Source organism: Canis lupus, chromosome 1, assembly GCF_011100685.1.
Source record: "Canis lupus familiaris isolate Mischka breed German Shepherd chromosome 1, alternate assembly UU_Cfam_GSD_1.0, whole genome shotgun sequence".
In the NCBI taxonomy this organism is placed as follows: domain Eukaryota; kingdom Metazoa; phylum Chordata; class Mammalia; order Carnivora; family Canidae; genus Canis; species Canis lupus.
The window spans coordinates 40808374-40824205 of NC_049222.1; the positions used below are offsets into that span (position 1 = coordinate 40808374).

Sequence of the window (15832 nt, forward strand, 5' to 3'; positions counted from 1 at the left end):
AGGTCTGCCTTAAACCCCCAAACCAAAGAACAGATAGAAATTGCATCTCTGCGTTTGGGTTGTGGGAAAATATAGTAAAGAACAACATGAAACAGCCATCAGTGGCTGAGGAGGGTTGGTGAGCATGAAAGTGAATGGTGGAGCCAAATCACCAAGTCAAAGATTATGAAAAAGCAGGAGGAGAAAGATGAAGACGTTCTGTCATTTTCCCGTGGAAGAGAACAAATCTGACCCTCCAGCAACAGGAAACATCCAAATGCTTGGGGAGGGATGGAGACTAGCTGTTGTCTACTTGTACTGAGAATTAGAGCAAAGAAGCCATGTGTTTTCTGAAAGGTAGCATCTGTGGGCCTTTTCCCAGCAAAAGACACATGAGACATAACACGTTTGAGCAGTAAATTGTGGACAAGCTTCCCTTTAAAATTATTTATAAATTATCTTAGATGCAGAACTCCTCCAATCAGACACAGGTAAAGTGACTTAGACAGTCTCATGCAGTCCATATAACAATATAACTATTTTGTGGACCTTGATTCTCTAATTTTTTTAAAATAAATTCAACTTGCCAACATATAGTATAACATCCAGTGCTCATCCCATCAAGTGCCCTCCTTAGTGCCTGTCACCCAGTCACCCTCATCTCCTTCTTTAATTCTTATTTTTTCCATTTGCAAAATAAGGTTGATATGATTAGATCCAGGTGCTATAGCATCAGCTCAGTAAATAACAGCAACTTATTATGATGATGAAACGGTTATTTAAGAAGGCATAAGAAGAAAATACAATTTATTAAAGGGATTTTGTACACTTGGATATGGACATCTTTTCTCAAGTATCTCAACACCATAGCAATACTAAACCGCGTTTAATTTCTTCATGTATAAAAAGATGTGCCGAAAGATGCATGCCTCATCAGTTTTTATTTTATTGGGTATGGCTATAGGTGACACCCTTCTCTAGAAAAGCAAACTGCACAGCGTCACACAGAGAGTACAGATATCCTAAGTTCATTCACACAGTCATTTTTCTAATTTGCTCTTGAGGAGAACTTTAAGTCTTTGCTCAATTCTAATCATTCCACAAAATGCTTGGACCCCTCAGGAAATAAAAGTAACCAATTTCTTTATTTTTCTAGAACTAACTTTGTTTATTCATGTATTCTGTTATATTTCTGACCCAAATTAAGCCCTTTGCTAAAAGGAACAACTTACCTCACATTCAGTCTGAATATAAAGTGTTCTACAGTGTTTTCAAGTATTTTAGAAGATTTGCCACTTTGGATAAAAAGCCATACTATCTTAGTAATATGTCAGTGTAGACAGGCACACTCTAGATTGCTCTCAGGAGAATGATTACTAGGGTGTGTTTAATCCTGGCATTAAGTGATGCTGGGAATAATCTGCCTTTAAAATCCTACAAATTGGGATCCCTGGGTGGCACAGCGGTTTGGCGCCTGCCTTTGGCCCAGGGCGCAATCCTGGAGATCCGGGATCGAGTCCCACGTCGGGCTCCCGGTGCATGGAGCCTGCTTCTCCCTCTGCCTGTGTCTCTGCCTCTCTCTCTCTCTCACTGTGTGCCTATCATGAAAAAATTAAAAAAAAAAAAAAAAAGAAAAAAAGAAAAAAAAATCCTACAAATTGATTAAAAGGAGAAAGATACTAAGCTTGATGCCAGTTTTCTGTAAGGGTGAATTTGTGCAAGACTGCTTTATGCTCTGGGAATACATAAGCCTGGCATTAGCTGATTGTACATTATAACATTTTATAGCATTAAACAAATAATGGAGAAAACTGGCCTATTCCATTGGATGAAAGAACCTGGTGATCCTTAAACGTGACATTTTTACAAACGCTGCACCTAGAAATCCACTCAGTGCTCTGCTTTTCAATTTGAATGCATCTTTCTCTTCCATCAACACAGACTAATGCTGAAGACCAGTGACTATATAAATAAAGCTGCTGTGTTCTGGACCATCAAGCAGTGTTGAGTAGATTAAGAAAGTACTTTGCCCTCAGCTAAGTTTGTGTTAAAATGTTTGACCTGCCACCTCTGCTGCCACCATCATTTCCTATCTCCCTCCAGGACGACGTTACAGCTATTTGTAATCCAAAGTCTGAGTGTTTTCTCCCAAAGTCAGGTCTAAGGGGGCAGCCACCCAAACGACATGATGTCAGAGGCACTGGGATAAGCTCACACTCACCCACCCTGATGCCTCCTTGACGTGTTCACAAGGGTTACAATTAGATATTCCTGCCATGGGGAGCATTTCACTGAAGGTATAAATTCACTGAGATCCATTCTCAGAAACAGGCTTTGAAGGGGAGAAGAGAAAAGCACTTGAAGCTTAATATGAGGAATAAGAAGGCCTCAGAATAAGAGAAAGCTGTGTGTAAAGTGGCCCAGGGTTCCCAGAGGCCAATGGCTGGCTTCTGAAAAGTAAAGGGTTAACATTGCCATCCGAAGGCCTTCCCTTGAGATTCTGAATTTTCTGCCTTGGCTAACTGCAAATTGCTATTTTCAGGGACAGTTCACATAAGTCAGAATTAGAGTCTTTACTCACATGGATTCCTCTCTAAATTTCAAAACATTTCATATACTCCCCAAAGAAAATCTTTCTATAATAAATAAAAACAAAGGTTTAGGGCTTGCAGAATTTTCTGGGGTTTCAGGATTTTTCTTAGCCCAGTTCAAATCAAAGAGGTTATAAATATCCAAACCAGTATATGTATAAATTATAAGTAAAACATCCTCACCCCCAGCTATTTAAATGATACTTATTACAGATACATCCCATTTATGAGGTAGTCGGATTCCTCAGATGTGATGGGACGAGCTTTTTTAAGTTTCTGTTTCACCAGGCGTAGTCGGCAAGCAACCATGAGAAGCAGCAGAGCCGTGATGGCCAAACCCAGGGCCAGGGGTAGCACTGCACCTGTGAAACGGTTAGAAATGAACAGGGCAGGTCAGTGAATAGTGGCAATAATAGCTACAAGTGACTGTATCATTAGCACTTTGCATGTACTGTTTTACTTAATCTGAACAACTCAAACAGGTACTGGTACTGTCACCATTTTACACAGAGATTAAGTAATTGGTGTAAGAGCACATAGTTTGTAAATGGCAGGTGTAGTTCTCAAACCAGACTTCTTTCAAACCAGATTCTGTACCAGGTTCCTACGAAATGCGGTGGCCTCAGTGAGTACAAAGGTAGCTCACCCGCACACCCAGTCTGTGAATAGACAGCTGTGAGGACACGGTGGCCAGAGGGGAGTTTTTCATCATAGTCAGAGATTACATTTGCGGATCCACACATGATCAGTCTCTCAAAATATTATGGACTAACTCCTAATTTCTTGTACTGGTTAGGGCTTCAAGAAATTTATTTTCTTTCTTAATCCAGAGATCCTACTCTCAGCCAGTAAGAACCACTGTTGAGAGCTAACTTCAAAATATGCTGGTGTAATTCTGGCTAAGGGTACTTGAAGAATCTCTCAAGTCCTCCTTCACAGGGTTTCTCCTGGGGGGTGGGTCCTAGACACCCAGGCGAGAAGTAAGAAGCGGTGGTGAGAGGCCAGCAGGAGTCTGGTGGGGACAGGGCTGTGCCCCGATCGGTCTTCCTTATCAAGCTCAGCAGGCTCTATTCTTAGTCTGATGTACTCTGGAGTCCCAAGCCTGGGAGACGATAGGGTGGAGCTATTTTTAGCTGCAGGGGTCTTGCCAACTCGTGGAATTAGAGGAGCAAAAATGCCCATCGCATCAGCTGATTCTATGACCTTTCATCTCACTCCTTTCTTCACTCATCCAGCATTCAGTAAGAGCCCTGTGCCTGGCACTGAGCTCAGTGCTGGTAACCAAGGACAGTAAGCCAATGCTACAGAGTGCACTGCTCCAGGTGCTTTGGTTGTTTAAAGAATGACTTCATTTATTTAAGAATAGCAATTTTGGGGGCATCTGGGTGGCTCAGTGGTTGAGCGTCTGTTTTTGGCTTGAGTCATGGTCCTGGGGTCCTGGGTTCAAGTCCCCTATCGGACTCCCCGCAGGGAGCCTGCTTCTCCCTCTGCCTGTGTCTCTGCCTCTCTATGTCTCTCATGAATAAATAAATAAAATCTTAAAAAAAAAACAAGAATAACAATGTTTAATAAGATTTTTTTTTAAAGATTTTATTTATTCACAAGAGATACACACAGAGAGGCCGAGACACAGGCAGAGGGAGAAGCAGGCTCCATGCAGGGAGCCCAATGCAGCACTCAATCCCAGGTCTCCAGGATCATGCCCTGGGCCGAAGGCAGGCTCTAAACTGCTGAGCCACCCAAGGATCCCCTGTTTAATAAGATTTTTAAAATTTATTTGATAGAGAGGGGATCCCTGGGTGGCTCAGCGGTTTGGCGCCTGCCTTTGGCCCAGGGCGTGATCCTGGGTCCCGGGATCAAGTCCCATGTCGGGCTCCCGGCATGGAGCCTGCTTCTCCCTCCTCCTGTGTCTCTGCCCCTCTCTCTCTCTCTATCATAAATAAATAAATAAATCTTTAAAAAAAATAAATTTATTTGAGAGAGAGAGAGAACATAAGCAGGGAGGAGGGACAGAGAGAGAGGAGAAGCAGACTCCCCAGTGAGCAGGGAGCCCGATATGGGGCTTGATCCCAGGACCCTGAGGTTATGAACTGAGCTGAAGGCAGACACTTAACAAACTGAGTCACCCACATGCCCCAAGAATGACTTTAAAAAAAGATTGATTGATTGACTGATTGATTGATTTGAGAGAGAGATGCCGGTGGGGCGGGGATGGGGGCAGAGGAAGAGAGAGAGTCTTAAGAAGGCTCCACGTTCAATGCAGAGCCAGACACAGGGCGCCATCTCACAACCCTGAGATTATGACCTGAGCTGAAATCAAGAGTTGGACGCCTAGGTGCCTGCCACTCTTCTAAGCGCTTTATGGTGTAAATCATTTAATTCTCACAATTACCATATGAGTTGCTACTATTATTATAACCATTTTGCAAATGAAGGAAGTAAGACATCAAGAATTAAGTTAGGGATCCCTGGGTGGCGCAGTGGTTTAGTGCCTGCCTTTGGCCCAGGGCCCACGTGGGGCTCCTGGTGCATGAAGCCTGCTTCTCCCTCTGCCTATGTCTCTGCCTCTCTCTCTCTCTCTCTCTCTGTGTGTGTGACTATCATAAATAAATAAACATTAAAAAAAAAAAGAATTAAGTTATTTGTCTAAGTTTGTAACATCAGTGGTGGAGCTAGGACAAGCCCCCAGGCAGTACAGCCCCAGAACCACCACTATACAGTACTTCTCCAAAAGAGAAAGGAGATTTTACTTTTAATGACTTCAGGTCTGGGTAGACAAACATTTAAATAAAAAAATGCAATTAACTATTACAGTTACTATTACAGTTACTATGATAGTTACTATGATATATGAAGTGCAGATATAAAAGGAATGGTTCATATGTCCAGTTCATACGATTTTTGTTCAAGTGGTTTAAATGTATGATGGAGCTCATTTGGGGTGGGTGGGGAGATTAGTTTATGTTCTGACATTTTCAGATTGAGATGCCTATACTTGATCCAGGTATAATTTTCTTTAGGTTTCTGGATTTTTTTTTTTTTTTTAAGATTTACTTATTTGAGAGAGAGAAGGAGAGAGAGCACACATACCCATTGTAGGAGGTAGAGAGGGAGAGAGAGAGAATCTCAAGCAGACTCCTCGCTGAGTGCCGAGCCTGATATCACAATCCTGAGATCATGACCTGAGCCGACACCAAGAGTCAGATGCTTAACTGACTGAGCCACCCAGGCACTCCATAGATTTCTGGATTATTTGGGCCTATATATATAAGAGAGTCTTTAGCTTCAAGGTAGTGGCTGCAGCCACCAAGTGGATGAAATTGCCAGAGAGAAAGGGAGAAGAAGGAAGGTCAGGAGTGAGGCCCCAGGAAACACCAATATGTAAGAACGCAGACAAAAGACAACTAGTAGAACAGAAAGAGATGGATCCAAAGAGTTGCAGGACAGCCAAGGGAGGAAGGGAGTCTTGGAAGCACAGGGAAGAGACTTCAAGGAAGTCCTTGACTGAACCAAATGCTAAGATGAGGTCAAGTGGGGTGAAGCCCAGAGAGACCAATGGACTTAGCAATCAGAAATTCACTTACAGGGAGCCTGAACATTGAGGGATGCTATTTTGGTTTTATGTGTTGGGAGAGATCTAAATTGTCTGCTGCTGTTGGGGGAATGAGCCAGTAGAGACACGGATTAGAAACAGGAGACTTCCTAAATGATGGGGAAATGTACCTGAGGAGATTAGGGGCTATATCAAGGTCAGGGGGAGTCACTCCTCCCTCTAGTACTGCAGGTAAGGAAATGGTGTGGGTGCAAACAGATGGGTGTTCACCTTTGGGGATGAGAAGCTGAGGAAGATCACTTTGCTCATTCAGAGCAGGGAGAGGACTAGAGGCTGCCCTTCTAAATGAGTGTGATCTGTGTAAAGATGGGCACCAGTGCTTAAGCCTCAGGGGTGGGGATGGGGTGGAGGGAGCAGGGGGCTATGCTGAAGATCCCAATTCCAAGTCTGGGGTGCAGATGCAGCTCTAGTAACAACAAAGCAGACATATAATCTTGGGGAATCTTCTTTGTCAAGTCAGATAGTCAAATAGGATGTGGCTATACTGTCAAATGGATTCCTGTTTAACGATTTGAATGCAAGGAAAAGGAAATCTCACATAATAAGCTTGCTAGAATACTGCAAATTATTCTAGATTTTTCAATACTCGTTTGGCATGGTTTCTTCATTGTCTTTAGCTTTGGTAACTTGAGATTTAAAATTTTCTAACCCCTTATAAAACACATCATGATATAATTTTCTCAGGAACCAGCGAAGGAGATGAATTGGATATTTTGTTCGCATGAGTGGGAGTAATATTCGTAATACATAACAACTGGAACGAGCAGTGGGCAGTTAGAACGAGGCTCTCTGCATATAACCAGGCACGGGGGCAGAGCAGGCCTTGTTTCCTTTTACGTGTCCATGGGGGACAGGGCCCTTTTTATTCAAATATCTGGGGACAGGGGTAAGTCCAGGAGCCAGCAGAAACAGCAGCATCTAGGTACTTGATGTCTGGGTGGTTCTGGTCATCTATTGGTTAACAATTACATTTCAACATTGCCAGATTATAAGAAGAACACTCTAGAGTAAAAAGAAAGTCTTCTCCATGTTCAGATCTATAATTTAAGAATCATATTTTGTCCTCCTAAATCTTCCTTTACTAATTAGTTTGTGGGATTTAGGACTAAAACCTACCTTTCTACAAAACTATGTTGAAAGTGTTTTCTTTCTAGTTAAAAACCACCAAAATTATGGAATTATGGTATTCTTGCACTCATTATATATTCCCTCGACCTCCAACACTCTTTCCTCGTTCTTATTGTCTTGGTCTTTATCACTAGAGTAGCTAGAGAGAACTAGGTACTCTAAGATTTTTACTATTGAATCATAACTATCTCAAGCATAATAAGCCATTATTTATTTGGCTCATTGTATGAGCCATACAGTGTGCTCAATAGCTTATATTCATTGTCCCATTTATCCTAACAACTCTGAGGCAGTGATAGTTGTTATTTCCGTCTTACTAATGAGGAGACTGGGATCCAGAGAGATAATATCTTCTGCCCCAGGTCATGGAGTTTAGTGGTGGAGCAAGGGTTTGCATCAGATTCTAGAGCCTATGTTCTTAAATGAGTATTACTCTTCCCGTAGGATGTTACACCTGGGAGGGAATATAGTGATAATCTAGTCCAATCAACTTTAAAAGAGAAAGCTAACGTCCAAAGATGTGAGGGTACTGGTTTAAGAGCCCAAAGATGCAGCATGATAGCGGAGGTGAGAATACAACAGTTCTTCTGACCCACAGATCTTGTCATGTGCTCCTGCAGCTGCATCAGTAACTTCAACTAGAGGGAATGTGGTTCTGCAAATGTTTATACTCTGCAATGAATTTCCAAGTTACACATTTTACCTGTTTCTGGGGCTGGGTGTTCCCCTCCTCCTCGATCGCTCTTTGACTCAAAAATATAATTTTCCTCTTTTCTGTTCTTCCTCGAGGAGCCACGATCTACAAAAAACAAATAGAACACATACAGGAATCTGTCTTATTTATTTTTTACGATGGATGTAAAGGACTTACAGAATTTATTTCTCTAGTAAACAGAGGCCTGTGTTTGCTACTAACGTAGCTAGCTAATGTGACCAGTTTAGTAATGCAAAGTATGGGGCAAGAGCAAAACTGCCAGCAGAGAGAGGGGAACAGGTACACGGTAACAAAACCCCTACCCGCACACTGGAGAAGGAAGGAGACACCTGGCTGGAAAAGTCAAGGATAATCTCTGGTCTTCATACCATGTAAAGCAGGAGCAGTCCACAAAGGTCTTTCTTTAAAAACTGAACAGAGCTAGCATACATAAGGCACTCAGACATGCTATTTGACTTTCTCACCTCAACCCAGGTTGGCAGGTATTCATTGCTTCATGTTTTCTTGTTCAGTCAGAGAAGCTTGGCACTTGCCCAGGTTCTTTTTAGTAGTAACTGGGGCACAGAGCTAAGATTTATTTATTTGTATGTATGTATATATGTATTTATTTATTTATGAGAGATAGAGAGTGAGTGTGCAAGTGAGTGCAAGGAGGGGCAGAGGGAGAGGAAGAGAGAGAATCTTAACCAGCTGAGCCATCCAGGAGCCCCAAGGCTGGGATTTAAACTCAGATATGTCTAACTGCTTGCTAGTGGAACCCAGCAGTTGTGATGTAATGATGTGTGGTTAATTATTTACTCTATTCAGTTATACTATACTATTGAGAATGAAGAATAAGAAAGATCAAATCTTAGGACTTTTTGTTTTTTAATATTTTATTTATTTATTCATGAGACACAGAGAGAGGCAGAGACACAGGCAGAGGGAGAAGCAGGCTCCCTGTGGGGAGCCCCATATGGGACTTGACCCCAGGACCCTGGGATCACGCCCTGAGCGGAAGGCAGATGCTCAACCACTGAGCCACCCAGGTGTTCCAAATCTTAGGACTTTTATTCCCAGGTCTGATGAGCCATGATTGTATCACTGGATCATCTCCTATCTAGGGATTTACAACACTTGCATGCTTATTACAAGGACAATATAATGATTAATGAACTAGTGGAGTTGCCCTCATGCTGTGGTGTGATCTCAGGGGAGATTGTGAGATAATATAAACTTCTCAATGACAATAAATTGGAAATCATGAGCCTACATCAGTAATTTTACTGAGAAACAGAATAAAACTTTAAAGCTTCTTTACTCATATGTCATCAACAGATACATTCATAATGCCTGAAACTGAAATAAGGCTACTGAAAGAGGGTATTTATAAAACTCTTTGTAATTGGAACTAAGTGATTTGCCTGGGTTTACAAAGGATCACAAAAATCAACAGGATAATGGAAAATTGTGAAGTTACTGCAGGAACTGATTAGCGCCAGAAGGCCACACTTAAACGGCCTGGACTGTAGCAGTGATGTAGCTGTTAAAGAGCAGGGGCCGCGAATCCATTTATTCCTTGAAGGCATCCTTCATGCTCCTCAGCCCTCCACCCCCCAGCCACCAGTTGCCGGGCAGCACAGACCAGACTGCATCCAGGATACCCTCTGAAGCACCCCTGACAGTGGCCCCTCTTCTCTGTCCTCAGGGCCACAGCCTTAGGTTTCTGGTACCTTTATTTATTTTTTTTATTTTTTATTTTTTATTTTTTTCTGGTCCCTTTAACTCACAGAAAGAGCCTCTGCCTGGGTGGCTGTGTCTGCAGAAGCTCCTTACTGCACTCCCTCAGCACATCAGTGCCAGGAGGCCCACAAGGCAGCTGCACATTTGCTCCTCTCAGCCCAGGCAGCAGTGGCCCTCTGCTTCCCCTGCCTGCCCTGGTGCTTGGCCAGGTTACTCTAAAGGACCCACAAGTGCCACCTGCATATACACCCATAGTTCAGGTGGTCCTCCATGAGCTCCTGGCCCAAAGGGAGTGAGAGATATGAGTGAGGCGTAAACGAGTTCTGGTAGGCCAGACAATCAGACTTACCTTTCAAACTGATTGCTATTACTGTCTACCCTACTGTAGAGGTGGAAGCCCCGACTCCCACCCAGAACCGTGAGGGGAGGGAAAAAGGAGCAGCCAGGGGAAGAGGGTGATCTGTGGGGAGTGATGGGGGCAGCTGGCCAGGGAACAGCTGTCACTGTGGCTGGGCTGCCAGGTGTGGGGGCTGCTCAGCTCAGGGACAAAGGGACAAGGGGATGCCAAGGAGCTGAGGAGATCCATGTTCCAGGAGGAGGGGACAGGGACTACTGAATTTAAGCCATGGGGCTGGTAGAGTACAAGGCCATTGAAAACCTGGGCTGTCTTCCACATGGCAAGCTGATTTCCACCCCTTTGGGTTGTGTGGACCAATTAAAAATTCAAAATGATTTTTAATCATTTCAAAATCAAAATTATTTGGGGGGCCAATTCAGGGTTGTCAATTTTTAGTTTGCCAAGTAAAGACATTTACAAAGGCCACTGTCTTCACTTCAGTATAAAGTAATGAAATGTGTAAACCCAAAACATGAAGAGCTTACTATGTAAAGAGGATGGCTCTTTAAATTGAATAAATTTAGCCTTATAAAAAACTGACTACTTTGTTCTTATTTTTCTCATTTTGCCATGAATGGTGAAAGCTTTATTATGGAGGGTAGTGATCCTTCTTCTACTGGCTTTGAGGACCAAATTCTGTTTCCCTTCTTTTTTTTTTTTTTTTAAGATTTTATTTATTTATTCATGAGAGACAGAGAGAGACTGAGACACAGGCAGAGGGAGAACAGAGAGAGACAGAGAGAGACTGAGACACAGGCAGAGGGAGAAGCAGGCTCCATGCAGGGAGCCCGACGTGGGACTTGATCCCGGGTCTCCAGGATCAGGCTCTGGGCTGAAGGCAGCGCTAAACCGCTGAGCCACCCGGGCTGCCCTGTTTCCCTTCTTCTTGACTCCACCTGTCCAGATGCCTCAGCAGGGCTTCCGAGGTCCCCCATATTGCCTTCCATTCCCTACAAATACCCTTCACTTCGGGTAGCTAGGATCCCGTCCTTCAGGAATTGTCATTCACAAACCCATTTGCTCCCTCAGTTAATTAGAACCCTTGTTAGCCAATCAATTAGACACTCTTTCTGCCCATTCTCCAGTGCACAGTGGAATGTCTGTGCATATCACAGGCAGGGCTACCTGTCTGTCAGGCACCATGGGCACTGGACCCACAAAAACATTTCCATTTGATTTCTCTTAGGATCACAAGAACACAATGGATATGATAATAATAATAAATAGTAATAATAATAATGCATATATAATAGTGAAGCTGGCCTGTGTTATATTAATCTCTATACCAACACAGTCATAAAGCATAATATTTTGGTTGGGTTTTTTTTGGGAGGGCCCATGAAAGTCATAATGCAGATCTATAAGCAGCCAACCCTGATTTCTCCAGCACTCAGAGATCTCTTTCTTCTGAGCTTCTAACGCCCTAATAGAAAGACCATACAAGCAGGTCTTAAGGGAACTGTAGCTGTTTCCTGTCTCTGTAGCTAAGTGAGGCTTGCTGCCAAAGCCGACATCTCCTGGGGCTAGTATTTGACTCAGTTAAATTCTGGCTTTATTACTTACTAGCTGTATGACCCAGTCTAAGCCTCTACCTCTCTATGTCTCGGTGTCTTCATCCATAAAATGTGGCTAATGATTTCTGCACATTGCCAGGTTGCTATAAAGAACAAAGAAGTGCACAGTGATAGGCACTCAGTAAGTACTCTCTCCAATAAAAAATCTGGAAGTGGGGGCAGCCCGGGTATCTTGGCAGTTTAGCACCGCCTTTGGCCCAGGGTGTGATCCTGGAGACCTGGGATCGAGTCCTATGTCAGCCTCCCTGTATGGAGCCTGCTTCTCCCTCTGCCTGTGTCTCTGCCTCTCTCTCTCTCTGTGTCTCTCGTGGATAGATAAATAAAATATTAAAAAAAAAAATCTGGAAGTGGGAAGATCACATGGCTGAGAACTCATGTCCTACTTTTTAAAAATAATGAGCCAGGAATAAAAACACCAAAATTTACCAACCTCCAGTTCTTTTCAGAGGATTAACTAGCTTGCCTTTTGCCCAGTGGAAAAATATAAAATAACTAAACAACAACCCCCACCCCCCCCGCCTCTGTCTCTTTCCAATGAAGATGAGAGATTGTTCATCTTAAATTTGAAGAGGAACTCAGTACTGGGGCCATCATTTGAATTAATTGTTTTATGGGCTTGTAGCTCTCTTACCCGAGTTTCCTAGTGAATGCCACTGCACTCAAATGCTCCAGGAAGAATTCATCTAGCACTGAGAGACACAGATTATATTTACATGCAATGTCTCATGCAATCCTTGCAGCAACACTGTGAGAAGATACTATCATCCTCTCATAGGCAAGGAAAGGCAGTTCAGAGCAGCTAATTAAGTGGAAGCTAGTAACTGCTGGTGCTGGAATTAGAACCCAGGACTGATCTCCAGCGCAGGAGCTTTTCTACTGAACCATACTGCTCTCAGAGCCACAAATCCAAGAACTTAGAGTTGATACTGTGTTTATTTATTCATATCTAGGCAAAACAAAATACCTAAGCAAAAATCACAAATTTAAATATTTCCTTAGGAAGTCTGAGATAAAGCTCTATGAAGGATGCAACAGAGAAAGAGGTTAATTGTACTTAGAAAGGGGATCTTGTCTTAGAGATGGGTTCATGTGAAAAACTAAACAAATTCATTCTGAATCTTCAGCTGAAGAGCATTTTCTTAAATGCTTTCACTCGCTGGGGAGAAGAAGCCCGTGCTATAGGAGGTGGAAGAGATCAGGCATTAGGGAGAAGGCAGTGCACATAGGAGACTTGAAATGTGAATTCCTGTTTTCCACATTTCAGAGAGGAATTCACTGTCATTTCCTGGACTGTTGGATTCAGTTTTCCCAGACGCCAACATATGGAACACCATAGAGAAATGCTTCACTTCCACATGTCCTATTGTAGGCTCTAACCAGAGTGGCAAGTCAGAACAAGTAAGACAAAGATGGCATTTGCTTCTGCAAATAACTCATTTCTTAGGGAATTGTGCTTCCTCTTTCTGAAGGACCCATTGTGTTATGCATACATGCATAGCTATGCATTTACAGAAGTAGCTGGAAGCTGGACAGAAGTTGTTTTAATGTCATTTTCACTGACCATAGAACATGCAGGTACATTCTGGAAGGAAGGTGGAAATATCAGCTGGAAAAGTGGCTACAATAAGGGCCTGCCTTCCAGAATGCTTTATGGCTCCCCGTGACCACCTGCCAATAAACACAGACAACAGAATTGTTCTTTGGCACTATTCACTGGTATACCACAATGTGCGGCTGCAAAGTAGGGAAAAGGGAGCTCTCTTCAGGAAATGTTCTGGATTGCACTAGGACAAGATCCATCCATTTGAGAGAACAGTTGACTCCTGCCATCATATTGGAGCATAATAGGCTATTCAGCCGTGCTGCTTACCAGGCTTCAATAAATTCAAACTACCTTCCCAGAAATGTTTTATGGTTTCAGAGTGTTTTCTCAATAAGAAAAGAGACAGTATAATGAAAAGATGAAATACCCATGAAAAATACAGGGCACATATAAAAAGCCTTTTGAATATCCTTTATGCCCTCTGGATAAAACACCTCCCACAATAATGCAAAGGTCACAGTTGCTCACTCTAGTTACTGCCAGAGGGAAGTTAAATGGTGAGGCTTTGGCACGGTTAGCAGGGGAATCTGAGAAAATGCAGGCAGAGCCCCATGTATCCATACAGAATCCATGCATTCTCACACGTCCATGCCTCAGTCTGGATCCTCTGGGAATTTGGTTGACCTGCTACGCTGGACATGTTTCAAAAAACTGGATTCAATGTGACTTTGGATATACCACTTGTCTAGCACTTTGCAGTGCTAGAAATCAGATTTCTTTCCTCTGACTAGGTCAGATAGAAGAGGACAGCCTTGTTAATGAATGACTTGACCACACAGGGAACAGGCCCTACAGATACAGGCACATCTAGCAACAATTCAGCCATTGAGCCACTGTGTGCTCAGCATAGGCACCACTGTGGCTCTGTGCAGTCCTGACCGATGGCTCGGAGTAGACAGAGTGTGCATTCACTGTGAAACTGAATATTTGAACAAATCCTTGATCTTATCCTAGTAACACGCTTGCACTAAATTCCCAATTGTGGGATAACTGAATCAAGGCAATACAGGTTTAATGCTTCAGAAACTGCCCTCCAACTGCCCTCTAGAAGATTGTACTAACTTTTTAAAAAGATTTATTAATTTATTTGAGAGAGAGAAAGAGGGAGGAAGAGAGCACATGCATACAGGGGAGGAGGGGATATAGGGAGTGAAAGTCTCAGGCAGACTCTGTGTTGATTGTGGAGCCAGGTCCAGGGCTCGATCTCATGACCCTGGATCACGGCCTGAGCCAAAACCAAGAGTCGGTAGGTAGCTTCACTGACTCTGCCAGCCAGGCGCCCCAAGATTGTACTAATTTTAATCCCACTAAAAGTGCATGAGTCTTGTTTCTCTGTACTCTGTACATGAATTATTATACTTTTTCACCTTGCTAATGTGACAGGCAAAATACTGCACCTCATCCCTTTCTGTACTACATTATCAGTATTAATCATAGTATCTCTTTAATATATCTTTAATGAGTTTTTTTTTTATCTTCACAACATGTCTGTGGGGAAAAGAAGCAACAGAAAATTTAACTTGTCCATATTTACTATATTAGCTAATAATCCTTGTAAAAACCCAGGCATAGGTCACAAAGAGTAGTGCATTTTAAAATCTATTTATGTTATGCTGGGTGGAGCATAATTTAGCTCATAAGAAATTGGAGGCTTGGGAACATGAGTGTGGTAGTCTTCGGGATGGGGAGGGAGGGGTGTTTGCTGTCTACACAAATTGTGCTCCGTGAGGGCCCTTTTGAACAATTTCAAAGTATTGGCCTTCTCTTCCCACCTTCTCCACCCTGGACTTCCAAAGATTGTGTTTTGTTTTCTTTTTACCCACCTTCCCCTCCAGCAACCATCAGTTTGTTCTCTGTATTTGTGAGTCTGGATTTTTTTGTTTAATTGGTTATTTCCTTTTTTGCTTTGTTTCTTTAAAAAGTTCTTGTTTTTGATGGATATGTAATAACATATGAATATACTCCTGAGAAAAAGAAGTTTCATAAACATAATGTGTTGTGAATTTTGTTAAAAGTGAATAAATGTCAGGGTACCTCGTTGGCTCAGTGATTGAGTATCTGTCTTTGGCTCAGGTTGTGATCCTGGGATCCTGGGATGGAGTCCTGTATCGGGCTCCCCGCAGGGAGCCTGCTTCTCCCTCTGCCTATATCTCTGCCTCTCTCTGTGTGTCTCTCATGAATAAATAAACAAAATATTAAAAAACAACATCAACAAAACAAACAAGGCAACCTACTGAAGAGGAGAGATGTTTGCAAATGATATATCCAGTAATGGGTCAACATCCAAAATATATAAATAACTTAGCAAACCTAACAGTAAAAAACCCCACAAAAAAAACCCAAAAACCAAATAATCTGATTAGAAGTGGGCAGAAGGGGCATCTGTGTGGCTCAGTCTGTTAACTGACTCTTGATTGCGGCTGAGGTCATGATCTCAGGGTTGTGGGATCGCGTGCTCTGTGATTAGCACAGAGTCTGCTTGTCCATCTCCCTCTACCTCTCCCCCTGTT

The 15832-nt window shown here is 42.8% G+C and overlaps 1 protein-coding gene across 1 annotated transcript in view; it reads right to left on the reverse strand.

Annotated features, from left to right (window-relative positions):
* Positions 1-769: 769 nt before the first annotated feature.
* LRP11 (LDL receptor related protein 11) overlaps positions 770-15832 on the reverse strand; it is a 48811-nt gene continuing 33748 nt past the window's right edge. The window contains exons 7-8 of the mRNA XM_038525482.1: positions 8015-8110; positions 770-2932 (exon numbers count right to left, since the gene is read on the reverse strand). Of these exons, the coding sequence (XP_038381410.1) occupies positions 2778-2932; positions 8015-8110 (251 nt within the window). The 3' untranslated portion in view covers positions 770-2777. The remainder of the gene's footprint in view (positions 2933-8014; positions 8111-15832) is intronic.